Below are 24,147 nucleotides of genomic sequence, written 5' to 3' on the forward strand. Positions count from 1 at the left end.
CTATCATCATCACTATCATCATCATCACCATCATCATCATCATCATCACTATCATCATCATCATCACTATCATCATCAGCATCGTTAACATTGTCATCACCATCGCCATCATCACTATCATCCTCATCAACATAACCATTGTCATCGCCATCGTCACCCTCATCATCACTATCATCATCATCATCACTAACATTATAATCATCACCACCTTCATCAGCATCACCACCACCATCCTCCGCCTCATTATCATATCCAAACCACCTGCATCATCATCATCATCATCATAATGACAGAAGTACATTTATACAGCGCTTTCTGACTGACCTCTCAAAGCACTTTGTCACCAGTCACATACACACACACACATCCACACACACACATCCATACACACACACACATACATATCCACACACACACACACAACATCCACACACACACACGCTCACTCACACATCCACACACACACACACATCCACACATACGCACGCACACACACACACACACACACACACACACACACACATCCACACACACATACACACAAATCCACACACACACATCCACACACCGAAAGAACAAAGACTGTGTGATACTTGTAACAGTTTAGAAGATGAGATTCACCTTTTAGACAATTTTGTAAAGTACAATACTTACAGACACAGATTCCTAATCGATATATGTCGTCCAAATGCAAAGCCTAGTGAATTGATCCTTATAACAGAAATACAGCCAAGGCTGGCAAAATTTGTTCATGAATGTTTCTCCTCTTAATATGCTCATGTTCATGTTTATGTTTCATTGTGTCTTATAAACTTTAAGGTTTTATGACAATAAAAAGTATTCTATTCTATTCTATTCCATTCCACACACATCCACATCCACACACACACACACACACACACATCCACATTCATACATTAACACACACACAACCACACATCCACACACACAAACTAAAACTGCTGAAGCGGAAAGACTTGAAAGTTCACTGTGGGGACTTTCAAAGATGTTTTCCTGTCCTTTCCACAGGACAGAAGCCTAGTGACCTGGCGGCAAACGACCACTGCTCCAGAGCCAACACTACCCTTAGTACAGAAGGCATGCCTGCTCCAGAGCCAACACTACCCTCAGTACAGAAGGCATGCCTGCTCCAGAGCCAACACTACCCTCAGTACAGAAGGCATGCCTGCTCCAGAACCAACACTACCCTTAGTACGGAAGGCATGCCTGCTCCAGAGCCAACACTACCCTTAGAACAGAAGGCATGCCTGCTCCAGAACCAACACTACCCTTAGTACGGAAGGCATGCCTGCTCCAGAGCCAACACTACCCTTAGAACAGAAGGCATGCCTGCTCCAGAGCCAACACTACCCTTAGTACAGAAGGCATCCCTGCTCCAGAACCAACACTACCCTTAGTACAGAAGGCATGCCTGCTCCAGAACCAACACTACCCTTAGTACAGAAGGCATGCCTGCTCCAGAACCAACACTACCCTTAGTACGGAAGGCATGCCTGCTCCAGAACCAACACTACCCCTCAGTAATGGAAGGCATGCCCGTGACTCACCGCAGTCAATGTCGACAGAGGCCAGGCTGACCAGGGTGCGAGAGGCGGACACCACCTCCGTCACCAGCGTCAGCTGACCCGGCTGCTTCCCCGCCTTCTCCAGCGTCTGCAGCAAAAGGGGGACAACCTGCGTGGCCTGCTGCATCGTGTCCCCTGAAAACACACACGCACGTCATCACAAATAATTCTATGCTGCATCGTGTCCCCTGAAAACACACACACACACACACAAACACACACACACAGATGTCACCACAAATAATGCATCGTGTCCCCTACTAGTAGTTCTCTCCGTGAGCTCAGGGAGCTTCACATGAAGGAAAACGTTACAAATTCCAAGAATCATTCGTGACGACTCTTTCTCAAAACCCCTCCCTCCCTCCCTCCCCCTCCCCCTCCAACCACTCTCCCTCTCTCATTCGTCATGCATCCAATGTCAGCTGACAAGGATGGTGTTGGAGAAGAAGGGAACTGAAAGTGCTCACAGAAAATATTTAAAAAAGATGAGTTTTCAGTGAAGGAGGGAAAGGCTGAGATAAGAGAGTGAGATGCAGGGCTATGATGGAAACACAGAGGGGTGAGGGAGGCAAGGACTGCGACAGTCACCATGGAAACAAAGGGGGGTGAGGGAGGCAAGGACTGTGACAGTCACCATGGAAACACAGAGGGGTGAGGGAGGCAAGGACTATGACAGTCACCATGGAAACAAAGGGGGGTGAGGGAGGCAAGGACTGCGACAGTTACTATGGAAACACAGAGGGGTGAGGGAGGCAAGGACTGTGACAGTCACCATGGAAACAAAGGGGGGTGAGGGAGGCAAGGACTGCGACAGTCACCATGGAAACAAAGGGGGGTGAGGGAGGCAAGGACTGCGACAGTCACCATGGAAACAAAGGGGGGTGAGGGAGGCAAGGACTGCGACAGTCACCATGGAAACACAGAGGGGTGAGGGAGGCAAGGACTGCGACAGTCACCATGGAAACACAGAGGGGTGAGGGAGGCAAGGACTGCGACAGTCACCATGGAAACACAGAGGGGTGAGGGAGGCAAGGACTGCGACAGTTACTATGGAAACACATAGGGGTGAGGGAGGCAAGGACTGTGACAGTCACCATGGAAACAAAGGGGTGTGAGGGAGGCAAGGACTGTGACAGTCACCATGGAAACAAAGGGGGGTGAGGGAGGCAAGGACTGCGACAGTCACCATGGAAACACAGAGGGGTGAGGGAGGCAAGGACTGCGACAGTCACCATGGAAACAAAGGGGGGTGAGGGAGGCAAGGACTGCAACAGTTACCGTGGAAACAAAGGCGGGTAAGGGAGGGAAGCAGAACGACACTCACCATGGAAACAGGCGTTCATGCAGAGGAAGTAGGCATTGCGTACCGCCGATGTCGCCGACTTCAACGTCAGCCCTTTCTGTGAACACAGGCACACACACAATACAATGTAACACAATGCAAAACAATGCATCTTTAATCATCCACCTGGACAGTGACTGTGCATCCATAGGCTGGTCACTCACATCCATAGGCTGGTCACTCACATCCATAGGTTGGTCACTCACATCCATAGGCTGGTCACTCACATCCATAGGTTGGTCACTCACATCCATAGGCTGGTCACTCACATCCATAGATTGGTCACTCACATCCATAGGCTGGTCACTCACATCATAGATTGGTCACTCACATCCCCTGTTTTTCCTTCTTTCTCTGTCTCTCTCTCTGTCCACCTCTACAAGTGTCTGTGTGTGAATGAAGATATCACTAGCAAATATGACACAGACAGACAGGTCAACTGAGAGACAGACAGACAGATAGGCTGACAGAGAGGCAGACAGACAGACAAACAGAGAAACAAGCAGGAGGAAAAACAGACATGAAGAGACAGACAGGCAGGCAGACAGATAGACAGATAGACAGGCAGATAGACAAGCAAAGACAGACATGGAAAGACAGACAGGGAGAGAGAGAGAGACAGAGACAGACAGGAAAAGAGAGAGACCGGGAGAGAGAAAGTGACAGACATGGAGAGACAGGGACAGAGAGAGACAGGGAGAGAGAGACAGGGAGAGAGAGACAGGGAGAGAGAGAGAAAGAGACAGACAGGGAGAGACAGGGACAGAGACAGAGAGGGAGAGAGAGAGAGAGACAGACAGGGAAAGAGAGGAGACAGAGACAGGGAGAGAGAGAGAAAGAGACAGACAGGGAGAGACAGGGACAGAGACAGAGAGGGAGAGAGAGACAGAGACAGACAGGGAGAGAGAGACAGAGACAGTGAGACAGACAGGGAGAAACAGGGAGAGAGAGACAGAGACAGACAGGGAGAGAGAGCGGAGACAGAGACAGACAGGGAGAGAGAGACAGAGACAGTGAGACAGACAGGGAGAAACAGGGAGAGAGAGACAGAGACAGACAGGGAGAGAGAGCGGAGACAGAGACAGACAGGGAGAGAGACAGGGAGAGAAGGCAGACAGACAGGGAGAGAGAGAGAAAGAGACTGAGACAGGGAGAGAGAGACAGACAGACAGGGAGAGAAGGCAGACAGACAGGGAGAGAGGGAAAGAGACTGAGACAGGGAGAGAGAGAGACAGAGACAGACAGGGAGAGAGAGAGACAGAGACAGACAGGGAGAGAGAGACAGAGACAGTGAGACAGACAGGGAGAGAGAGACAGAGACAGTGAGACAGACAGGGAGAGACAGACAGGGAGAGAGAGACAGAGACAGACAGGGAGAGAGAGAAAAAGAGACAGAGACAGACAGGGAGAGAGAAAAAGAGACAGAGACAGACAGGGAGAGAGAAAAAGAGACAGAGACAGACAGGGAGAGAGACAGACAGGGTGAGAGACAGACAGGGAGAGAGAGAGAGACAGGGTGAGAGACAGACAGGGAGAGAGAGAGACAGAGACAGACAGGGAGAGAGAGAGACAGGGAGAGAGAGAGACAGAGAGGGAGAGACAGGCAGACTGAGTGACAGAGAAACAGGCAGAGACAGAGATACAGCACATGAAAAAAAATGATAACCTGGAGAGGAAGAAGATACACCTCAAGCCACAGCAACTTGTCGAGAACCGAGGTGTGGGGAGATAAAAAAAAAACCCCAAAAAACCCACCCCTCAATAAATGAAATAATCAATCAACTAATAAATAATAACAACAACAATAACAATTATAATATGATGAAATAGAATAAAGAAAAAATTGAAGTGTAGTAGAGAAAGAGTCACCTCAAACCACAGCACAGCTTGTCTGAAATAGTTGTGTGGAAATAATAAAATTATAAATTCTAAAAATAAAATAGATTTTAAAACATTCAATTAACTCATAATAGTAAGAAGAAGAAGAAGAAGGAGAAGAAGTGGAAGGAGGAGGAGGGGAAGGAGGAGGGAAAGAAGGAAGGGGGGGAGAAGGAGGTGGGGAAGGAGGAGGTGGGAGGTGGGGAAGGAGGGGAAGAAGGAGGGGGGGGGAGGAGGGGAAGAAGGAGGTGGGGAAGGAGGTGGTGGGAGGTGGGGAAGGAGGGGAAGAAGGAGGGGAAGAAGGAGGGGGGGGGAGGAGGGGAAGAAGGAGGTGGGGAAGGAGGAAGTGGGGAAGGAGGTGGGGAAGGAGGAGGTGGGGAAGGAGGTGGTGGGAGGTGGGGAAGGAGGGGAAGAAGGAGGGGAAGAAGGGGGGGGGGGGAGAAGGAGGGGAAGAAGAAGGGGAAGAAGAAGGGGGGGGGGGAAGGAGGAGGTGGGGAAGGAGGAGGTGGGGAAGGAGGAGGAGGTGGGGGGGGGGGGGGAGAAGAAAGAGGGGAAGAAGAAAGAGGGGAAGAAGAAGGAGGAGGAGGGGAAGGCAGGGACAGAAGTGTGAGAAAAAGATAATTACCAAATCAAATATAATGAGACAAAATAAAATAGATTTATAATATACAATGAACATATCACAACAAGAACAAGAACGACAAGAACAACAGAAGAAGGAGGAGAGAAGTACGAAGAAGAGCGGTCACCTCAAACCACAGCAGCAGCTTGTCCGGGACAGAGGTGTAGAATTTACTGCACCACAGAGACAGCATGGAGAGGGCATGCACCAGGGTGCCTTCGTGAACTGCACACACGTCAAATCAAATCAAATCAAAAACACTTCATTATTAGCTCACTGACCCTTGCGTGTCAGCATTGTATAGTATTGTATTGTATCATATCGTATTGTGTAGTACAATACTGTATTGTATTCTACTGTAATTTGTATTGTATTGTATTGTATTGTACTGTATTGTATTGTATTGTATTGTACTGTTTTGTTTTGTATTGTACTGTATTGTACTGTATTGCATTGCATTGTATTGTACTGTACTGTATTGCATTGTACTGTATTGTATTGTATTGTACTGCACTGTATTGTATTGTACTGTATTGCATTGCATTGCATTGCAATGTACTGTACTGTATTGTATTGTACTGTACTGTATTGTACTGAACTGTATTACTCTTAGTTCACAACAGATTTCTCTCTGTGAAATTTGGGCTGCTCTCCAGAAGGAGAGCATGTTGCTACATTGAGAGCGTGACCCTTTCTTTTGTTTTTTTCTGCCTGCAATTTTATTTGCTTTCCTATGGGAGTGGACTTTTCTATATACTTTGCCAGGGACGACCCCTTTGATTCCGTGGGTTCTTTTACTCGCGCTAAGTTCATGCTGCATACGGGACCTCGGTTTATCATCTCATCCAAATGACAAAATCCAGACTACCACTCAAGGTCTAGTGGAGTGGTAGAAAAATACTGGCGACTGTGGGATTCAAACCAATACGCTCAGATTCTCTGGCTTCCTAGGCAGACGCTTTACTACCAGGCCAATACTGGCATCAAGATCTGTCTCATCACAATGGAATTCAAATTTCTACATATGCATAAACCACACAGAAATGGAATAACTTCTTCAGTATTTCCGGATGTGTCCAAACGTAATTTGGAGGAAAAAGAGCATGATCATTTCTTGTTTTTGGGTGTGTGTGTGTGTGGTTTTTTTTTCCACATCAAATGTCATGGAAGCCTGCACAGGTTGTAAACTCCATAGGACTGAATGTGTAAATCCACACGGAAATTAACTTGTGCAATCACAGGCTCCTTCTAAACACAAACAGAACACAATCATGGACACCGTAAAAGATATTAAAACTAGTCACGTAAACCACACACACCACCAATACACCACACCCACACAACACACACACAAACGACACACACACACACCACACACACACCACACCCACACACACCACACCCACACAGACCTTCCTGCTGCAGCGTGGGCAGGAACATCTCGGTGACCTTGGTGGCCAGGTCCTGCACAGACGCAGTGCCGCTGACAGTGTTGTGGACCAGGTTCCCTATGCCCTGCAGCACGCTCACCTTCTGGTCTGCCACCGTCAGCTTGCCCTCTGACCCTGATCCACCATCGCCATCATCATCATCGACAATGATTGATTGACTGATTGATCCATATCAACTGACTGATTGATCCATATCAATCAATCAATCATCGTCATCACCATCGTCATCACCGTCGTCATCATCACCATCATCATCATCACTGTCGTCATCATCATCACAATCGTCATCACCATTGTCATCGTCATCATCATCATCATCACCATCACCATCAGCAGCAGCATCATCATTTTACCATTATCGTGATCTTTATTACTATCATTATATCATTATGGTTATTAACATTTCTATCATTATCATCCTCCACTAACGGCTTTGACACCAACACTGATTCAGCAGAAGTAGTGGGAGCAGAAATAGTAGTAGTAGTAGCAGTAGTAGTAATAGTAGTAGTAGTAATAGTAGTAGTAGTAGCAGCAGTAGTGGTAGTAGTCATAATAGTATGAATGAATGATGAATGAATGAATGAGACGGATCTTATATATCGCCTATCCTCAGTCGGAGACCAAGCTCTAAGTGCTTTACAAACACGTTATTTGCATGACAGGCTGCCTGCCTGGGTCGAGCCGACTGACAGTTGCCATTGGGCGCTCATCATTTATTTCCTGCATCGTTCAATCAGATTTCAGGCATGTACATATACACACTCAAGCAGACACGTAACATTTTATATATATATTGCCTTTTTCTTTGTTATTTACCCTGCCATGTAGGCAGCCATACTATGTTTTGGGGGGGGTGTATGTGTTAGGTATGTTCTTGTTTGCATAACCCACAGAACGCTGACATGGATTGCAGGATCTTTAACATGCATATTTGATGTTCTGCGTGCATATACACACAAAGGGGGTTCAGGCAAAAGCAGGTCTGAACATATGTTGACCTGGGAGATTGGAAAAATCTCCACCCTTTACACCAGGCGTTGTCACCAAGATTCGGACCCGGGACCTTCCGATCGAAAGTCCAACACTTTAACCACTTAACTTTTGCGCCCATGGCAGTAGTAGTAGCAGTACTATTATCATTAATATCATAATCTTCCGCTGTCTGATTGCCCTCCATCCCTGACCAACCATCAGCATTATTGTTGTTGTTATCATTACTATCAATATCACTATAATTATCTTTACCATTACCATCACTACTATTGGTATTATCAACATCTGTTGTTTTTTTAAGCATTATTTTCATTATCATCATCATTTTCATTACAACTACTGTTATTAGCATTATTAAAATCATTTGCCACCGTTGTCAACAGACGATGGGGTGACACCAGCAAACAGTGGAGAGAGACACACACATGTCGACAGACGATGGGGTGACACCAGCAAACAGTGGAGAGAGACACATGTCGACAGACGATGGGGTGACACCAGCAAACAGTGGAGAGACACATGTCGACAGATGATAGGGTGACACCAGCAAACAGTGGAGAGACAGACACATGTCGACAGACGATGGGGTGACACCAGTAAACAGTGGAGAGAGACACACACATGTCGACAGACGATGGGGTGACACCAGCAAACAGTGGAGAAAGACAGACATGTCGACAGACGATGGGGTGACACCAGCAAACAGTGGAGAGACACACACATGTCGACAGACGATGGGGTGACACCAGCAAACAGTGGAGAGAGAACGACACACGTCGACAGACGATGGGGTGACACCAGCAAACAGTGGAGAGACACACACATGTCAACAGACGATGGGGTGACACCAGCAAACAGTGGAGAGAGACAGACACACGTCGACAGACGATGGGGTGACACCAGTAAACAGTGGAGAGAGACACATGTTGACAGACGATGGGGTGACACCAGCAAACAGTGGAGAGAGACAGACACATGTCGACAGACGATGGGGTGACACCAGTAAACAGTGGAGAGACAGACACATGTCGACAGACAATGGGGTGACACCAGTAAACAGTGGAGAGAGACAGACATGTCGAAAGACGATGGGGTGACACCAGTAAACAGTGGAGAGACAGACACATGTCGACAGACAATGGGGTGACACCAGTAAACAGTGGAGAGAGACAGACATGTCGAAAGACGATGGGGTGACACCAGCAAACAGTGGAGAGACAGACACATGTCGACAGACGATGGGGTGACACCAGCAAACAGTGGAGAGAGACAGACACATGTCGACAGACGATGGGGTGACACCAGTAAACAGTGGAGAGACAGACACATGTCGACAGACAATGGGGTGACACCAGCAAACAGTGGAGAGACAGACACATGTCGACAGACGATGGGGTGACACCAGCAAACAGTGGAGAGACACACACATGTCGACAGCAGCAGCCAGTTTCCCACCAACAGAACAACGACTGCGTTGTTTCAACATGAACGAAGCCTGTGGCTGAGAGCGTTGTTTCCTCAAACATTTGGTGCTGGGGAGTGGGTTTTTTTTCACACGGTTAAAAGAGTTTGAAAATCTTTTATTTTCATCTTTTAACTCACTCGGGACGACAAGTTTTTTCCCTTGCTTTTCCCCACAGACAGTCCATTTGTAAGGGTTTGGAAAAAAATTACAAAAAATACAAAATACAGAGTAAGAAAATGAAACTTTCAGAACTGGTTTATTACTTGTTGAGCTATCATATATAAAAAATCAAATTTCTCATCTTATTTTTACGGTTTTGCCATATGTAGAAAATATTGCCAATTTTTCACCCTGAATCACCATACCCATGCTCGCTTTCTGCATTAAATTCACTTTCTTCTGTCATCATCCACTTCTTCAATGTCCGACCCTTCAGTTTGTACCATTTCAAGTACTTCAGCAACCCTAAAATGTTGCTGTCACTGCCTTGTTCGCTTCACAACATTCTGAGAAGAGCCCGCTTTGCTAACAGGCTGGCACGCGAGCAGACGACTGGTCAGTGACTTTGTCAGCGTGTGTGCGAGACAGGCCACACATGCCAGGCTGACCAATCATTCCGTTCGATTGTGGAGTGACCCAGAATAGCGCTCTCTGCTTGGCTAATCAAAAAATCACGTGTACAGCGCGTGATGGATTTTTACTTTCGGAGAATGCTATTCCATTCCTTCGTCCAAATCCGAGTATGTTTTGTGTAGGAATGCATGAGCATTCCTTCATCCAGAGAGAGTTAAAATGTCATCAATAAACAGCAAAAACAAAAGTAGATGTTTTTCATATGTAGTTCAAGAGTTTGAAAAACTATTTCTTTGATAAAAACAAAAAACAAAACAAAAACAAAACAAAATATCATCAATAAATAACAACAAAAGTAGAAAGTTTCAGTTTCAGTAGTTCAAGGAGGCATCACTGCGTTCGCACAAATCCATATACACTACACCACATCTGCCAAGCAGATGCCTGACCAGCAGCGTAACCCAACGCACTTAGTCAGGCCTTGGGAAAAAAAAAATATATATATATAAAACTAAATAAAAAAAAAATAAAAAAAAAAAAAAAAAAAGTAAATAAATAAATAAATAATAGATAAATACATAAAAAAAAACCCATAAAATACATAAAAGTAGAAAAACCAAGAGAAAGGTAAAGCCTCACCGTTCAAGACAGCGAAGAAGTGTTTGACCAGTCTCTCCACGGCACCAGGGTCACTGCACTGCACGGCCAGGTTCCTCACCCCACACACCGCCTCTCTCCGCGTCCCCTCGTCCTTCGACACCATCTGGGCTGAAACCAGGGGGGCAGGTGGCACAATGGTTAAGACGCCTATCTGCAAAGGTCTGTGTTCGATTCCTATTCTCCCCCTTTCTTCCTAGTTTGAGGAAGGTGGCAGAATGGGTAAGATGCTCAGCTGCCAATACAGCGAGTCTGTGAGGGTGTGGGTTCGAATCCCGCTCTCTCCCTTTCTCCCACGTTTGACTGGAAAAGCAAACGGAGTGTCTAGTCTTTCAGATGAGACGATAATCTGAGGTCCCATGTGCCATGTTGTGTGCACTATGTTGTGTTGTGTGCACTGTGTTGTGTTCACTGTGCTGTGCTGTGTGCACTGTGTTGTGCCCATTGTGCTGTACTGTGTGCACTGTGTTGTGTTCACTGTGTTATGTGCACTGTGCTGTACTGTGTGCACTGTGCTGTACTGTGTGCACTGTGTTGTGTTCACTGTGTTATGTTCACTGTGTTGTACTGTATTCACTGTGTTGTGTTCACTGTGTTGTACTGTGTTCACTGTGTTGTGTTCACTGTGTTATGTGCACTGTGCTGTACTGTGTGCACTGTGTTGTGTTCACTGTGCTGTACTGTGTGCACTGTGTTGTGTTCACTGTGTTATGTGCACTGTGCTGTACTGTGTGCACTGTGTTGTGTTCACTGTGTTGTACTGTGTGCACTGTGTTTTGTTCACTGTGCTGTACTGTGTGCACTGTGTTGTGTTCACTGTGTTATGTGCACTGTGCTGTACTGTGTGCACTGTGTTATGTGCACTGTGCTGTACTGTGTGCACTGTGTTGTGCCCATTGTGCTGTACTGTGTGCACTGTGTTGTGTTCACTGTGTTATGTGCACTGTGCTGTACTGTGTGCACTGTGTTGTGTTCACTGTGTTATGTGCACTGTGCTGTACTGTGTGCACTGTGCTGTACTGTGTGCACTGTGTTGTGTTCACTGTGTTATGTGCACTGTGCTGTACTGTGTGCACTGTGTTGTGTTCACTGTGTTATGTGCACTGTGTTGTACTGTGTGCACTGTGTTGTGTTCACTGTGTTGTGTTCACTGTGTTATGTGCACTGTGTTGTACTGTGTGCACTGTGTTGTGTGCACTGTGTTGTGTTCACTGTGTTGTACTGTGTGCACTGTGTTGTGTTCACTGTGTTGTACTGTGTGCACTGTGTTGTGCCCATTGTGCTGTACTGTGTGCACTGTGCTGTACTGTGTTATGTGCACTGTGTTGTGTTCACTGTGTTATGTGCACTGTGTTGTACTGTGTGCACTGTGTTGTGTTGTGCGCATTGTGCTGTACCGTGTGCACTGTGTTGTGCTGTGTACACTGTGTTGTGTTGTGTGCACTGTGCTGTGTGCACCGTGTTGTGTTCACTGTGTTGTACTGTATGCACTGTGTTGTGTGCACTGTGTTGTGTTGTGTGCACTGTGTTGTGTTCACTGTGTTGTACTGTGTGCACCGTGTTGTGTTCACTGTGTTGTACTGTGTGCACTGTGTTGTGTGCATTGTGCTGTGCTGTGTGCACTGTGCTGTGCTGTGTTCACTGTGTTGTACTGTATGCGCTGTGTTCACTGTGTTGTACTGTGTGCACTGTGTTGTGTGCACTATATTGTACTGTGCAGTGTTGTCGTGTAACATACAGTGATGTACTGCACTGTACAATGTTGTACTGCACTATAATGTATTGTACTGCACCGTACAGTGTTGTAGTGCACAGCAGTGTCGTAGTACACCATAAGTGTTGTAAAGCACTGTACAGTGTCGCAGTGCACCGTACAGTGTTGTAAAGCAAGGTACAGTGTCAAAGTGCAACGTACAGTGTTGTAAAGCAAGGTACAGTGTCGTAGTGCAATGTACAGTGTTGGAAAGCAAGGTACAGCGTCATAGTGCAACGTAGTCTTGTAAAGCCAAGTACAGTGTTGCAGTGCACCGTACAGTGTTGCAAAGCAAGGTACAGTGTCGTAGTGCAACGTACAGTGTTGTAAAGCAATGTACAATGTCGTAGTGCACCGTACAGTGTTGTAAAGCATGGTACAGTGTCATAGTGCAATGTACAGTGTTGTAAAGCATGGTACAGTGTCAAAGTGCAACGTACAGTGTTGTAAAGCAACGTACAGTGTCATAGTGCAACGTACAGTGTTGTAAAGCAACGTACAGTGTCGTAGTGCACCGTACACTGTTGTAAAGCACGGTACAGTGTTGTAAAGCACAGTACAAGCACGGTACAGTGTTGTAAAGCAATGTACAGTGTTGTAGTGCACCGTACAGTGTCACAGTGCACCGTACAGTGTCGTTGTGCACCATAAGTGTCACAGTGCCCCGTACAGTGTCACAGTGCCCCGTACAGTGTCACAGTGCCCCGTACAGTGTAGAGTGTCACAGTGCACCGTACAGAGTCACAGTGCCCCGTACAGTGTCACAGTGCCCCGTACAGTGTCACAGTGCCCCGTACAGTGTAGAGTGTCACAGTGCACCGTACAGAGTCACAGTGCCCCGTACAGTGTCACAGTGCCCCGTACAGTGTAGAGTGTCACAGTGCACCATAGAGTGTAGAGTGTCACAGTGCCCCGTACAGTGTCACAGTGCCCCGTACAGTGTAGAGTGTCACAGTGCACCGTAGAGTGTCACAGTGCCCCGTACAGTGTAGAGTGTCACAGTGCACCGTAGAGTGTCACAGTGCCCCGTACAGTGTAGAGTGTCACAGTGCACCGTAGAGTGTCACAGTGCCCCGTAGAGTGTCACAGTGCACCGTAGAGTGTCACAGTGCACCGTAGAGTGTAGAGTGTCACAGTGCACCGTACAGAGTCACAGTGCACCGTAGAGTGTAGAGTGTCACAGTGCACCGTAGAGTGTCACAGTGCACCGTAGAGTGTAGAGTGTCACAGTGCCCCGTACAGAGTCACAGTGCACCGTAGAGTGTAGAGTGTCACAGTGCACCGTAGAGTGTCACAGTGCACCGTAGAGTGTAGAGTGTCACAGTGCACCGTAGAGTGTAGAGTGTCACAGTGCACCGTAGAGTGTCACAGTGCACCGTAGAGTGTAGAGTGTCACAGTGCACCGTAGAGTGTCACAGTGCCCCGTACAGTGTAGAGTGTCACAGTGCACCGTAGAGTGTCACAGTGCCCCGTACAGTGTAGAGTGTCACAGTGCACCGTACAGAGTCACAGTGCCCCGTACAGTGTCACAGTGCACCGTAGAGTGTCACAGTGCCCCGTACAGTGTCACAGTGCCCCGTACAGTGTAGAGTGTCACAGTGCACCGTAGAGTGTCACAGTGCACCGTACAGAGTCACAGTGCCCCGTAGAGTGTCACAGTGCACCGTAGAGTGTCACAGTGCCCCGTACAGTGTCACAGTGCCCCGTACAGTGTCACAGTGCACCCTACAGTGTCACAGTGCACCGTACAGTGCTGCAGGGCACAGCAGTGAAAGGTGTGGCCACAGGGTGTGGCGGTGCAGAGCCTTACCCCCCAACAGCTTCCCCAGGTCGGCAGCGTACTGACTGAGGTCCACACTCAGCTGACTCAGCATTTCACCCACCGCTGAAACAAACAGGTTCACTTCAGTTCACTTCAGTGAACAACACAGGAAGGTGGTACAATGGTTATCTCTCTCCATACGAACGGCGAAAGAGATGACGTTAACAGCGTTTCACCCCAGTTACCATCATCAAAATATTGCAAGCGGAAGGCTCTTATACTGAAGAGGTGAATGTTGACAAAGAATACCACAATTCTGATGACGAAAGCTAAAGGTTGGGTCATTCAGACACCCACTGGACATCTGAGGGGTCTGTGTAGAGGAGAAGAGAGGACTGGCCGTACTGAGTGAGTTAAGACGCCCGTCCGACAGTACAGAGTCCCGTGAGGGTCTTGGTTCCAATCCTGCTCTGATACTTTCTCTCAAGTTTGGAAAATTGAACTCAGCATCTGGCTGTTCGGATGAGATGATAAACCGAGGTCCCGTGTGCAGCATGCACGTGGCACGCTGAAAAAGAACCCACGGCAACAAGAGTTTTGTCCTCTGGCAAAATTCTTTAGAAGAAATCCACTAAGACAGGAACACAAATACACATGCGTGTACTCAAGGCCTGACTCAGCACATTGAGTTATGCTGCTGAGCAGATGTGGCGTAGTGTGTATGGATTTGCCCGAACGCAGTGACGCCTCCTAGAGAAACCGAAACTGACCTGGAGAACCAGAATCAAATCCAACGTCAGAAATGACAAAAAAGGGGTTATAAAAAAAAGCTGCAAGCAATAAAACAGGCCAAATGAACATGTTTAAAAACCAAAAAAACACGTCAGACGAGGCAGAGCAGAAAACCCAACAAGATGGCGTTGACAGCCTAGCCAACAGCAACTAGTTATTGCCTGTAGCTGTGAACGGTGTTTGATTGGCTGGAGCAGGGTGGACCTGCCTGGGCGTCTTATTACTGTCTCAGCCTCGAAATTTGTCCAAACAGAGCAAACCGACAGAGCCTCGTTCGCTTTAGTTTGACATGGTTCAGTACATGACACCAAACAAGTATTTATTTCTCTAAGGCAGTGGAGGAAGCACAACTGCTATGCTGCATCCAGCTCGCAATGGCAGACAAAAAAAGAACAACAACATTTGTTTGTTTAATTTTGTAAATCACATGAAAAAAACAACAAAAACGGAAACGTATTTCAGTCAAGATGGAAAATAATACACACACACACACACATCCAGAAATGGATTAGGAACAATTTATTTCCACTGTACTGGTCTTGCCAGGTTTGAGGTGACTGCAGTGTGAAATGACCAAAATATACACAGCACGGGCTCTTCCTCCCTACACATCCACACTCGCTCTCACACCTACCCCACCCCCCACCCCCAAGTCCACACACACACCTCCCCTTCCCCCACACACTCCTCCTCCCTCCCCCAATACAAACCTCACACTCCCCCCTCCCCCACACCCCCATCACACACACTCCTCCTTCCCCCAATACACACCTCACACTCCTCCCCCCGCCCCCCCACACACACAAACACACTCCTCCTCCCTCCCCCAATACACACCTCACACCCCCCGCCCACACACACACAAACACACGTTTCGCCTCCCTCTCCCTTCCCCACATCCCCTCCCTCCCCTCCAGGCATCCAAGGGGAAGCACTCACTGCTCAGAATGATCTCCGGGTTGCGGAGCATGGCCCTCTGTGCAGCTGGCAGCACCTGACCCTTGAACTCTTCATGGGAGCAGTGACGCACTATCTCCCGGGACATCACCTGCACGCATCGCACCACATCATCAGGACATCGCCTGCACGCGTCACATCACATCATCAGAACATCACCTGCACGCATCGCACCACATCATCAGGACATCATCTGCACGCGTCACATATCATCATCAGGACATCGCCTGCACGCATCGCACCACATCATCATGACATCGCCTGCACGCGTCACATCACATCATACTGCATCACATCACATTACATCACATCACATACCATCACATCACCAATACATCGTATGCACGCATGACATTACACGACATCACATCACGTCACATGACACATAGTGTCCAGGACCATACCAGGACTATTCAATGAAAAAAGAAAAAGAAAAAAAACCCAATGCAATAGGCACAAAACCCTGCGAACAACAAGTTCATGATATATTTTATCAGCCATTGCACACCTCACACGTAACTAAGACTAGGCTTTTGCTGAGGACATCAGCCCTTCTGTCTGATTTATCTTCCCCAGATTACGAAAAAAAAAATTGAAGGAAAGGACAAAAAATACTTCAACGCCACACACAAAAATATATGTATAAAGGCCATACAGGCAAATAACATTGCAGAATGGACAATTAGTGCCAATCCCATTGTTTACAATCTCTCTACCTAATCACCAATACAAAACAGCACAGACAATACATAGACTGCAGAAAAGAGAGAAAAATTGCAAAGTTTGCTGGAAACAAAACAGGTTGGGATGTGTGTGGGGGGTGTGGCGGGGGCGGGGGACTGGGAAGGCAGAAAAAGCAGACATCCGTGAAGGAAGGAATAAAGGACAGAGCAACAGGGGTGCTCCACCGTAAATTCCATATATTTTGGAACATTCTTAACTCTAAGCAAACTTAGCGCTGCAAAGATCGCCTCATGCAAGCCATCCCAGGATTCAGCTCCAGACTCTAACAGACAGTGTACTGACAGGTAAAAGTCTTAGTACTGCCAGTTAGCTCCCCTGATTTTCCCCACAGACGACCCATTTGTATGAAAAAGAAATGAAATCACCAAAAAACAAAAGTTGGAATTTATGACCTGAAAACCTCCAAACTGATCAGTGACATAGCGAGCTATCTGGGGACAAAATACAGAACCTCCTCCCTTCTTATGCTATCATCCAGTGAGACGATGAAAGTATCCGTATTTCTTGTTCGAAATTTGCACACTGATGACTTGCAAACAAATCCAGGAAAGCACAAAGAATCTGAAACAAGACTGAATTCAGAATGTTATAATGGCCTAATTGGCGCTCCTTCATCTAATTCTGTCGTCTGCCTCCTGACTGAGAAGAAACTGGGTCAGGCACCATCGTTGACACGCACTGTTCATGTGGACCAGTCACCGTGAAAATAACTCTCCTGCTCGCAAGCACATCAACACATTCTGCATTCACTGGTTGCAGTGGAGAGTGGAAAGGTCAAATGATATATTCTTAGACGGGCGCAATAGCTGAGTGGTTAAAGCGTTGGACTGTCAATCTGAGGGTCCCGGGTTCGAATCACAGTGACGGCGCCTGGTGGGTAAAGGGTGGAGATTTTTACGATCTCCCAGGCCAACATATGTGCAGACCTGCTAGTGCCTGAACCCCCTTCGTGTGTATATGCAAGCAGAAGATCAAATACGCACGTTAAAGATCCTGTAATCCATGTCAGCGTTCGGTGGGTTATGGAAACAAGAACATACCCAGCATGCACACCCCCAAAAACGAGTATGGCTGCCTACACGGCGGGGTAAAAACAGTCATACACATAAAAGCCCACTCGTGTGCATACGAGTGAACGCAGAAGAAGAAGAAGAAGAAGAAGAAGAAATATTCTTAGAACGTCATTATGCAAATCAGGTGGCACTCCAAAACTTCAAACCTTTCTGAAGCCCCACTAGGACTCCTTTCATCTGAAACAGCTGTAAACAGCAGGACCCTGATCCAGAGTGAGTAAACCATTCTGCCACCTTTCTTTCTTTCTTTCTTTTGCGTTCGACAGCTACGCAGTCAGGGTCGAAGTCCGAGGGATGCCACAAACTCAGACGTCCGGCAAAGATTGGCTACCGTCCCCCAGAGCTTGGTGTTGAGGTCAGCACCCCCAGGCCAGGACTGCTGCCGCATCTTCTCATACAGGGGGCAGTCTTGGAGAATATGGGATGGGGTCTGGTCAGCCTGGCTGCTATCACATAGGGATGTGGCTGCCACTCCAATCCTCTTCAGGTGTGCTCGGAGGCCGCAGTGTCCTGTGCGAAGGCGGTAGATGGTAGTCTGGTGTCTCCTCTCCAGTGTCCTGATGGGATCCTGGTGTGCCTGGTAGCCTCCGTTCAGTGTGACCCAGCCTCTTCGGAATCTGCTGCGGAGAGTTTTTGCTTCCTCATACGTGGCAGGAATGGTTGGCTGTGTGAGCTGGCTTCCTTCCTTAGCAAGGTGGTCTGTACGCTCGTTGCCTAGGAGGCCTACATGTGCAGGCACCCACTGGAGGGTTGTTCGGGATGTTTGGGTAAGGGTTGCGAGGGAGGCCTTAAGGGACTGGATCAGTGGACCAGGATCAGGGGAGTCAAGGGCCTGGAGTGTGGACATGGATTCAGTGAAGAATTCTGCCACCTTCCCCTTACAGAGATGAGACACAGACACAACTCACCACGACGGCGGGAGGGGGCGTGGTGCGACTGGCCAACACCTGCTTCAGGTACAGGTCCAGGTAGGCTCCCTGCCAGAAACACACACAGGCTCTTTTTACCCATATCCAGAAAACCTCTAGAAAAACGTACCTTGTATTTGTCAATGAGTGTTATGTTCTTGGTGGAGGTTACCTTTAGAAAAACATACCCTGCATCTGTCAATTAGTGCTTTGTTCTTGGTAGAGGTTACTTCTAGAAAAAACAATACCAAGTATTTGTTGATCAGCGCAAACCTTGTATTTGTCAATGAGCACTTTGTTCTTGGTGGAGGCTACTTCCAGAAAAATGTACCCTGTATTTGTCTTTGCACACTTTGTTCTTGATGGAGATTATCTCCAGAAAAAAACTAACTTTGTACTGTCAATGAGTGCTTTGTTCTTGGTGGAGGTAACCTCCAGATAAAACCTACCTTGTATCTGTCAATGAGCGCTTTGTTCTTGATGGAATTACCTCCAGAAAAAAACATACTTTGTATTGTCGATGAGTTCTTTGTTCTTGGTGGAGGTTACCTTCAGAAAAAACTAACTTTGTATTGTCAATGAGTTCTTTGTTCTTGGTGGAGGTAACCCCCAAATAAAACCTACCTTGTATCTGTTGATGAGTGCTTTGTTCTTGATGGAGTTACCTCCAGAAAAAACAAACTGCATTTGTCAATGAGCGCTTTGTTCTTGGTGGAGGTTACCTCCAGATAAAACCTACCATGTATTTATCAACAAGTGCTTTGTTACTGGTAGAGGTTACCTCCAGATAAAACCTACCATGTATTTGTCAATGAGTGCTTTGTTACTGGTAGAGGTTACCTCCAGATAAAACCTACCCTGTATTTGTCGATGAGTGCTTTGTTATTGGTAGAGGTTACCTCCAGATAAAACATACCTTGTATTTGTCAATGAGCGCTTTGTTCTTGGTAGAGGTAACCTCCAGATAAAACATACCATGTATTTGTCAACAAGCGCTTTGTTACTGGTAGATGTTACCTCCAGATAAAATGTACCTTGTATTTGTCAATGAGCGCTTTGTTCTTGGTGGCAGAGAGGAACTGCAGCACAAAGGCCATGATGCAGGCGCTGAAGACGGATGCCTCCACCTTCTCCAGCAGGCCCAGGTATCTCTCCAGTGACCCCGGAACCTGCACGACATCAATATCCACTGTTAGCTGACTGCCTTCATTGCTGAGAACGTGTTCTGCTGAATGCTTCTGGCGTGTCATTTTTAAACACAACCATGGTCTTTTCTTTCTTTTTTCTTCTTCTTCTTATCATCCTCTTATTTTTCTCTCTCCCTCTCACAAACATATGCACGCAAATTTCAAAGATTGATGCATGCATGCACACACACATTCTCTCTCTCTCTCTCTCACTCACAAAAATACACAGGCAAGTGATAATACACAGGCATACAAAATGCACACCACCAAACAAGTATCTCGTCCCCGACACACTGTGCTGTTCTTTACTGTGTACATGTATTTGTTTCGTGCGCATGTGCATGCTCATCATCACAAGAACGCACATTCACACGGGAGAATGTGTGTGTGTGTGTGCCCATGTGTGTGTGTGTGCCGTGTGTGTGTGTGTGTGTGTGTGTGTGTGTGTGTGTGTGTGTGTGTGTGCACATTTGTGCCCCTGTATGTTAACATGAGAAAATGTGTCATTTCATGCAGGACTGAGCGTGGGGAATGGTGGCCTTGCGTGATGTGCACAGGTTCAAACCCCATACACACGGACCAGCATTTTTACTTCATCCTCCACTAGGCCTTGAGTGGTGGCCTGGGTGCTAGTCATTTGGATGATATGATAAACCTAGGTCCTGTGTGCAGCATGCACTTAGCGCACATACAAACAAGAGAGGCAAGGTCTTCAAGACTCACTTGTGGCAAATTAAGTCCCCTAGCATTAATTACAGAGTAATTTCCCTTTTTTACTATCTGCACCAAAACGTTTGCAAAATAAATAAAACTTCCATGCTTTGCAAAAGAAGTTCCCGTTTGAACAAAAAATGATATTAATGAGTGCTCTTGTTGTTGTGTCAGGATATCAGATCAAAGTGCCAAGTTTAGAGAATACAAAAAATATAAATATAACAGTAAATGCAGTTTGCATATAATTAGGCTTCTTTTTTTATTTTTTTGTGCCCATCCCAGAGGTGCAATATTGTTTTAAACAAGATGACTGGACAGAACTGAATTTTTCCTATTTTTATGCCTAATTTGGTGTCAACTGACAAAGTATTTGCAGAGAAAATGTCAATGTTGAAGTTTACCACAGACACAGACACACACACAGACAACTGAACACCGGGTTAAAACATAGACTCACTTTGTTTACACAAGTGAGTCAAAAACCCATGGCAATAAACGGGTTGTCCCCAGCAAATTTCTGTAAAAAATTCCACTTTGACAGGGAAAAAAAAAGTTGCGCTCTCCACAACAGAAACAGCTCACTCAGACAAATCTGTTGCGATAAAAGGTTATACAATACAACCATGCATTCACATATGTCAGTGTACAAATGCATGCCCACCGGCCAATCTACACCATAAATATATCCTACATACTTTGGCAAACTTGCTGCTGTGTGTTCTCACCCATGCTTTTACTTCTTTTTTTTTTAATTTCTCCAATAAAGACTACAACATGCACTAATCACAAGCATCCCATTTATGGCAATGTGACGCTGTTTATGGCATGTGAAACTATACTGATAATTCCTCAAACTGCAAACTCTTACCGAGATCCAGATCAGACGGAGTTTGCGGTACGCGGCCTGGCTGATGACTTTGCGGTCCACTGCACATGCTCCGTAGACCAAGACACACTGCAGAGCCACCTGAGCAACACGCACACACACAACATTTGTTCATCTCCCCTGATGTCAACACCAAAGCTCAATACAGAAGTTAACCCTTTCAAACCTTATCTTCCCTGATGTCAACACCAAAGCTCAATACAGAAGTTAACCCTTTCAAACCTCATCTCCCCTGATGTCAACACCAAAGCTCAATACAGAAGGGAAGGTAACCCTCCCGCCCCCTGACAGGAAAACCCCAAGGGAACATCTAAATCCTGTGTGAAGGGAAGTAACTCACCACTGATCTCACACCAACAAATTTTCCAAACACACACACACACAGAAAAACTTTATAAGGATTTGTTTATTTTGTTGCAGAAGACAGCTCACGCTATGCTGAAAACATCACAGTTTTGCCTGCAAGTAAATTGGGAACATTTTAAATGTGAAGAACAAAAGAAAAGAAAAAAAAATCCAACATGTTCTTGAAAAAGTATCTCAAGCTGTGTGTGCATCAAAGATGATCAAAACAGAATCTCACTCAGTGATCTGTTGTGTGTGTGTGTGTGTGTGTGTGTGTGCATCAAAGATTATCAAAACAGAATCTCACTCAGTGATCTGTTGTGTGTGTGTGTGTGTGTGTGTGTGTGTGTGTGTGTGTGTGTGTGTGTGTGTGCATCAAAGATGATCAAAACAGAATCTCACTCAGTGATCTGTTGTGTGTGTGTGTGTGCATCAAAGATGATCAAAACAGAATCTCACTCAGTGATCTGTTGTGTGTGTGTGTGTGTGTGTGTGTGTGTGTGTGTGTGTGCATCAAAGATGATCAAAACAGAATCTCACTCAGTGATCTGTTGTGTGTGTGTGTGTGTGTGCACCAAAGATTATCAAAACAGAATCTCACTGAGTGATCTGTTGTGTGTGTGTGTGTGTGTGTGTGTGCATCAAAGATGATCAAAACAGAATCTCACTCAGTGATCTGTTGTGTGTGTGTGTGCATCAAAGATGATCAAAACAGAATCTCACTCAGTGATCTGTTGTGTGTGTGTGTGTGCATCAAAGATGATCAAAACAGAATCTCACTCAGTGATCTGTTGTGTGTGTGTGTGTGTGTGTGCATCAAAGATGATCAAAACAGAATCTCACTCAGTGATCTGTTGTGTGTGTGTGTGCATGCTCTTTTTTTTTTTAATTATTATTATTCTTTAAATACTATGCTACAAACAAATATATGAAATACTATGCTACATATATACCTCATCATAACAGCTGCTCATAATTGATGGCACGTCCAATCAATCACTCTGAGCCATTTTGTCCCCCCTAAAAATCATCAACTTGAAAAATTCATAGCTCAGAAACTTCTCAACCAATCAACTAGTTCAAACTTCAAAATGGCTGCAGTGGAAGGAAGTAATAAATGCACTTCCACTGTCGGTGCATTATGGGACTGCTAAAAGCGAAAGTAAAGGTAAATGAACACTGTGCTCAGCAGGCCATGCTGGGCGGTTCACTGACTCAACAGACAATACAGGTGGGCCATATCGGGCAGAGGGTTCAAGGTCCCACAGCCTTGGGAGTGAATTCCTATTCCCTGTGTCCAGGGCTCAATCCTTTCCCTCACCAATCAGTCAAGTACCCGTTCACACGTGTGTGGAGTGAGGAAAAGTGCATTCACCAACTACACAACATCTTGCCAGAATAAGCATCTTCAATTTTACGCACATTTCTCCCTTGTTCTTCCTTTGTTGTTGTTGGTTTGCTTTTTACAGAAAATTCAAAAACAGCACAAGTCTATACCACTTTGATCAATATTAAAATCCTATGCATAGAAGATACAAACATACACACTTAAAAAGGTATTGTGGAAACCATAAACTTGCCATAATTCCAGACAAATAATACAAACACAGTTTTGTTTGTTGGTTGGTTAGGTTTTTTGGTTTTTTAATCCGAAACCTAGCCCCTTAATCAGTTATAAAACTGAATAACAATAATAATCATTATAGTACTATTATAATACCCATCATAATTATTATCATAATTTTAACTTTTAAGTGCCCTATCCGTTCTCAAAAACTTAAATTACAGGTTTACACAACCAGTTGTTCCAGCCCATTCACTTTACACTTAGCAATACACTCATTCAACAATGCACCAAACACACACTCAACCACACTGAACAACTTACCATTCACTTGACACTTAACAATACACTCCTCATTCAAATTAACAATTATTCAACAATGCACCAAAAAACCACTCAACCACAATGAACTACTTACAATAAAAATACATACCAATGCTTCAACTAAGCCTTTTTTCTTTCTTTTTTTTTTTTGGTCTTACGACTGAAAATTCCACAATGACAAAAGCAAAACAAAAACAAAAAAAAACAAAAAAAAAAACAACAAAAAAAAAAAGCTGAATAAAAACCAACCAATTGTCGCATTGTGTCTTCTGGCACAGAGCTCTGTGCAGACCAGATGTCTCGCAGCGCCACACACGTCATGCTCAGTGCGTACAGGGAATCCCCTGAGGAGCTCTTACTGTTTAACAAAGGCACAACAAAACTATAACGATGTTTATTTTCTGCTGGCTTCTGACAACCATGATGGAAGAAAAAAAACAAAACAACACACACACACACACACACACACACAAAACAATAAAAACACAACGATACAACCAAAAAAGAAATACAAGAAAATAGACCTTTCTCAATGATGAAAGAGGCAATGTGAAATGTGATATTATAT

The 24,147-nt window shown here is 45.8% G+C and overlaps 1 protein-coding gene across 2 annotated transcripts in view; it reads right to left on the bottom strand.

Moving 5' to 3' along the window:
* The window catches only part of LOC143288319 (stalled ribosome sensor GCN1-like), a 119,008-nt gene that overhangs the window by 92,519 nt on the left and 2,342 nt on the right, over nucleotides 1-24,147 (bottom strand). For both annotated transcript variants that reach the window (XM_076596692.1, XM_076596691.1), the window contains exons 4-14: nucleotides 23,829-23,937; nucleotides 21,329-21,427; nucleotides 19,594-19,728; nucleotides 18,560-18,628; nucleotides 15,817-15,925; nucleotides 14,134-14,208; nucleotides 10,553-10,681; nucleotides 6,841-6,993; nucleotides 5,556-5,653; nucleotides 2,911-2,986; nucleotides 1,569-1,721 (exon numbers count right to left, since the gene is read on the bottom strand). In XM_076596692.1, coding sequence (XP_076452807.1) covers nucleotides 1,569-1,721; nucleotides 2,911-2,986; nucleotides 5,556-5,653; nucleotides 6,841-6,993; nucleotides 10,553-10,681; nucleotides 14,134-14,208; nucleotides 15,817-15,925; nucleotides 18,560-18,628; nucleotides 19,594-19,728; nucleotides 21,329-21,427; nucleotides 23,829-23,937 — 1,205 coding nt within the window. The remainder of the gene's footprint in view (nucleotides 1-1,568; nucleotides 1,722-2,910; nucleotides 2,987-5,555; nucleotides 5,654-6,840; nucleotides 6,994-10,552; nucleotides 10,682-14,133; nucleotides 14,209-15,816; nucleotides 15,926-18,559; nucleotides 18,629-19,593; nucleotides 19,729-21,328; nucleotides 21,428-23,828; nucleotides 23,938-24,147) is intronic.

This window comes from Babylonia areolata, chromosome 12, assembly GCF_041734735.1.
Source record: "Babylonia areolata isolate BAREFJ2019XMU chromosome 12, ASM4173473v1, whole genome shotgun sequence".
Classification (NCBI taxonomy): Eukaryota; Metazoa; Mollusca; class Gastropoda; order Neogastropoda; family Buccinidae; genus Babylonia; species Babylonia areolata.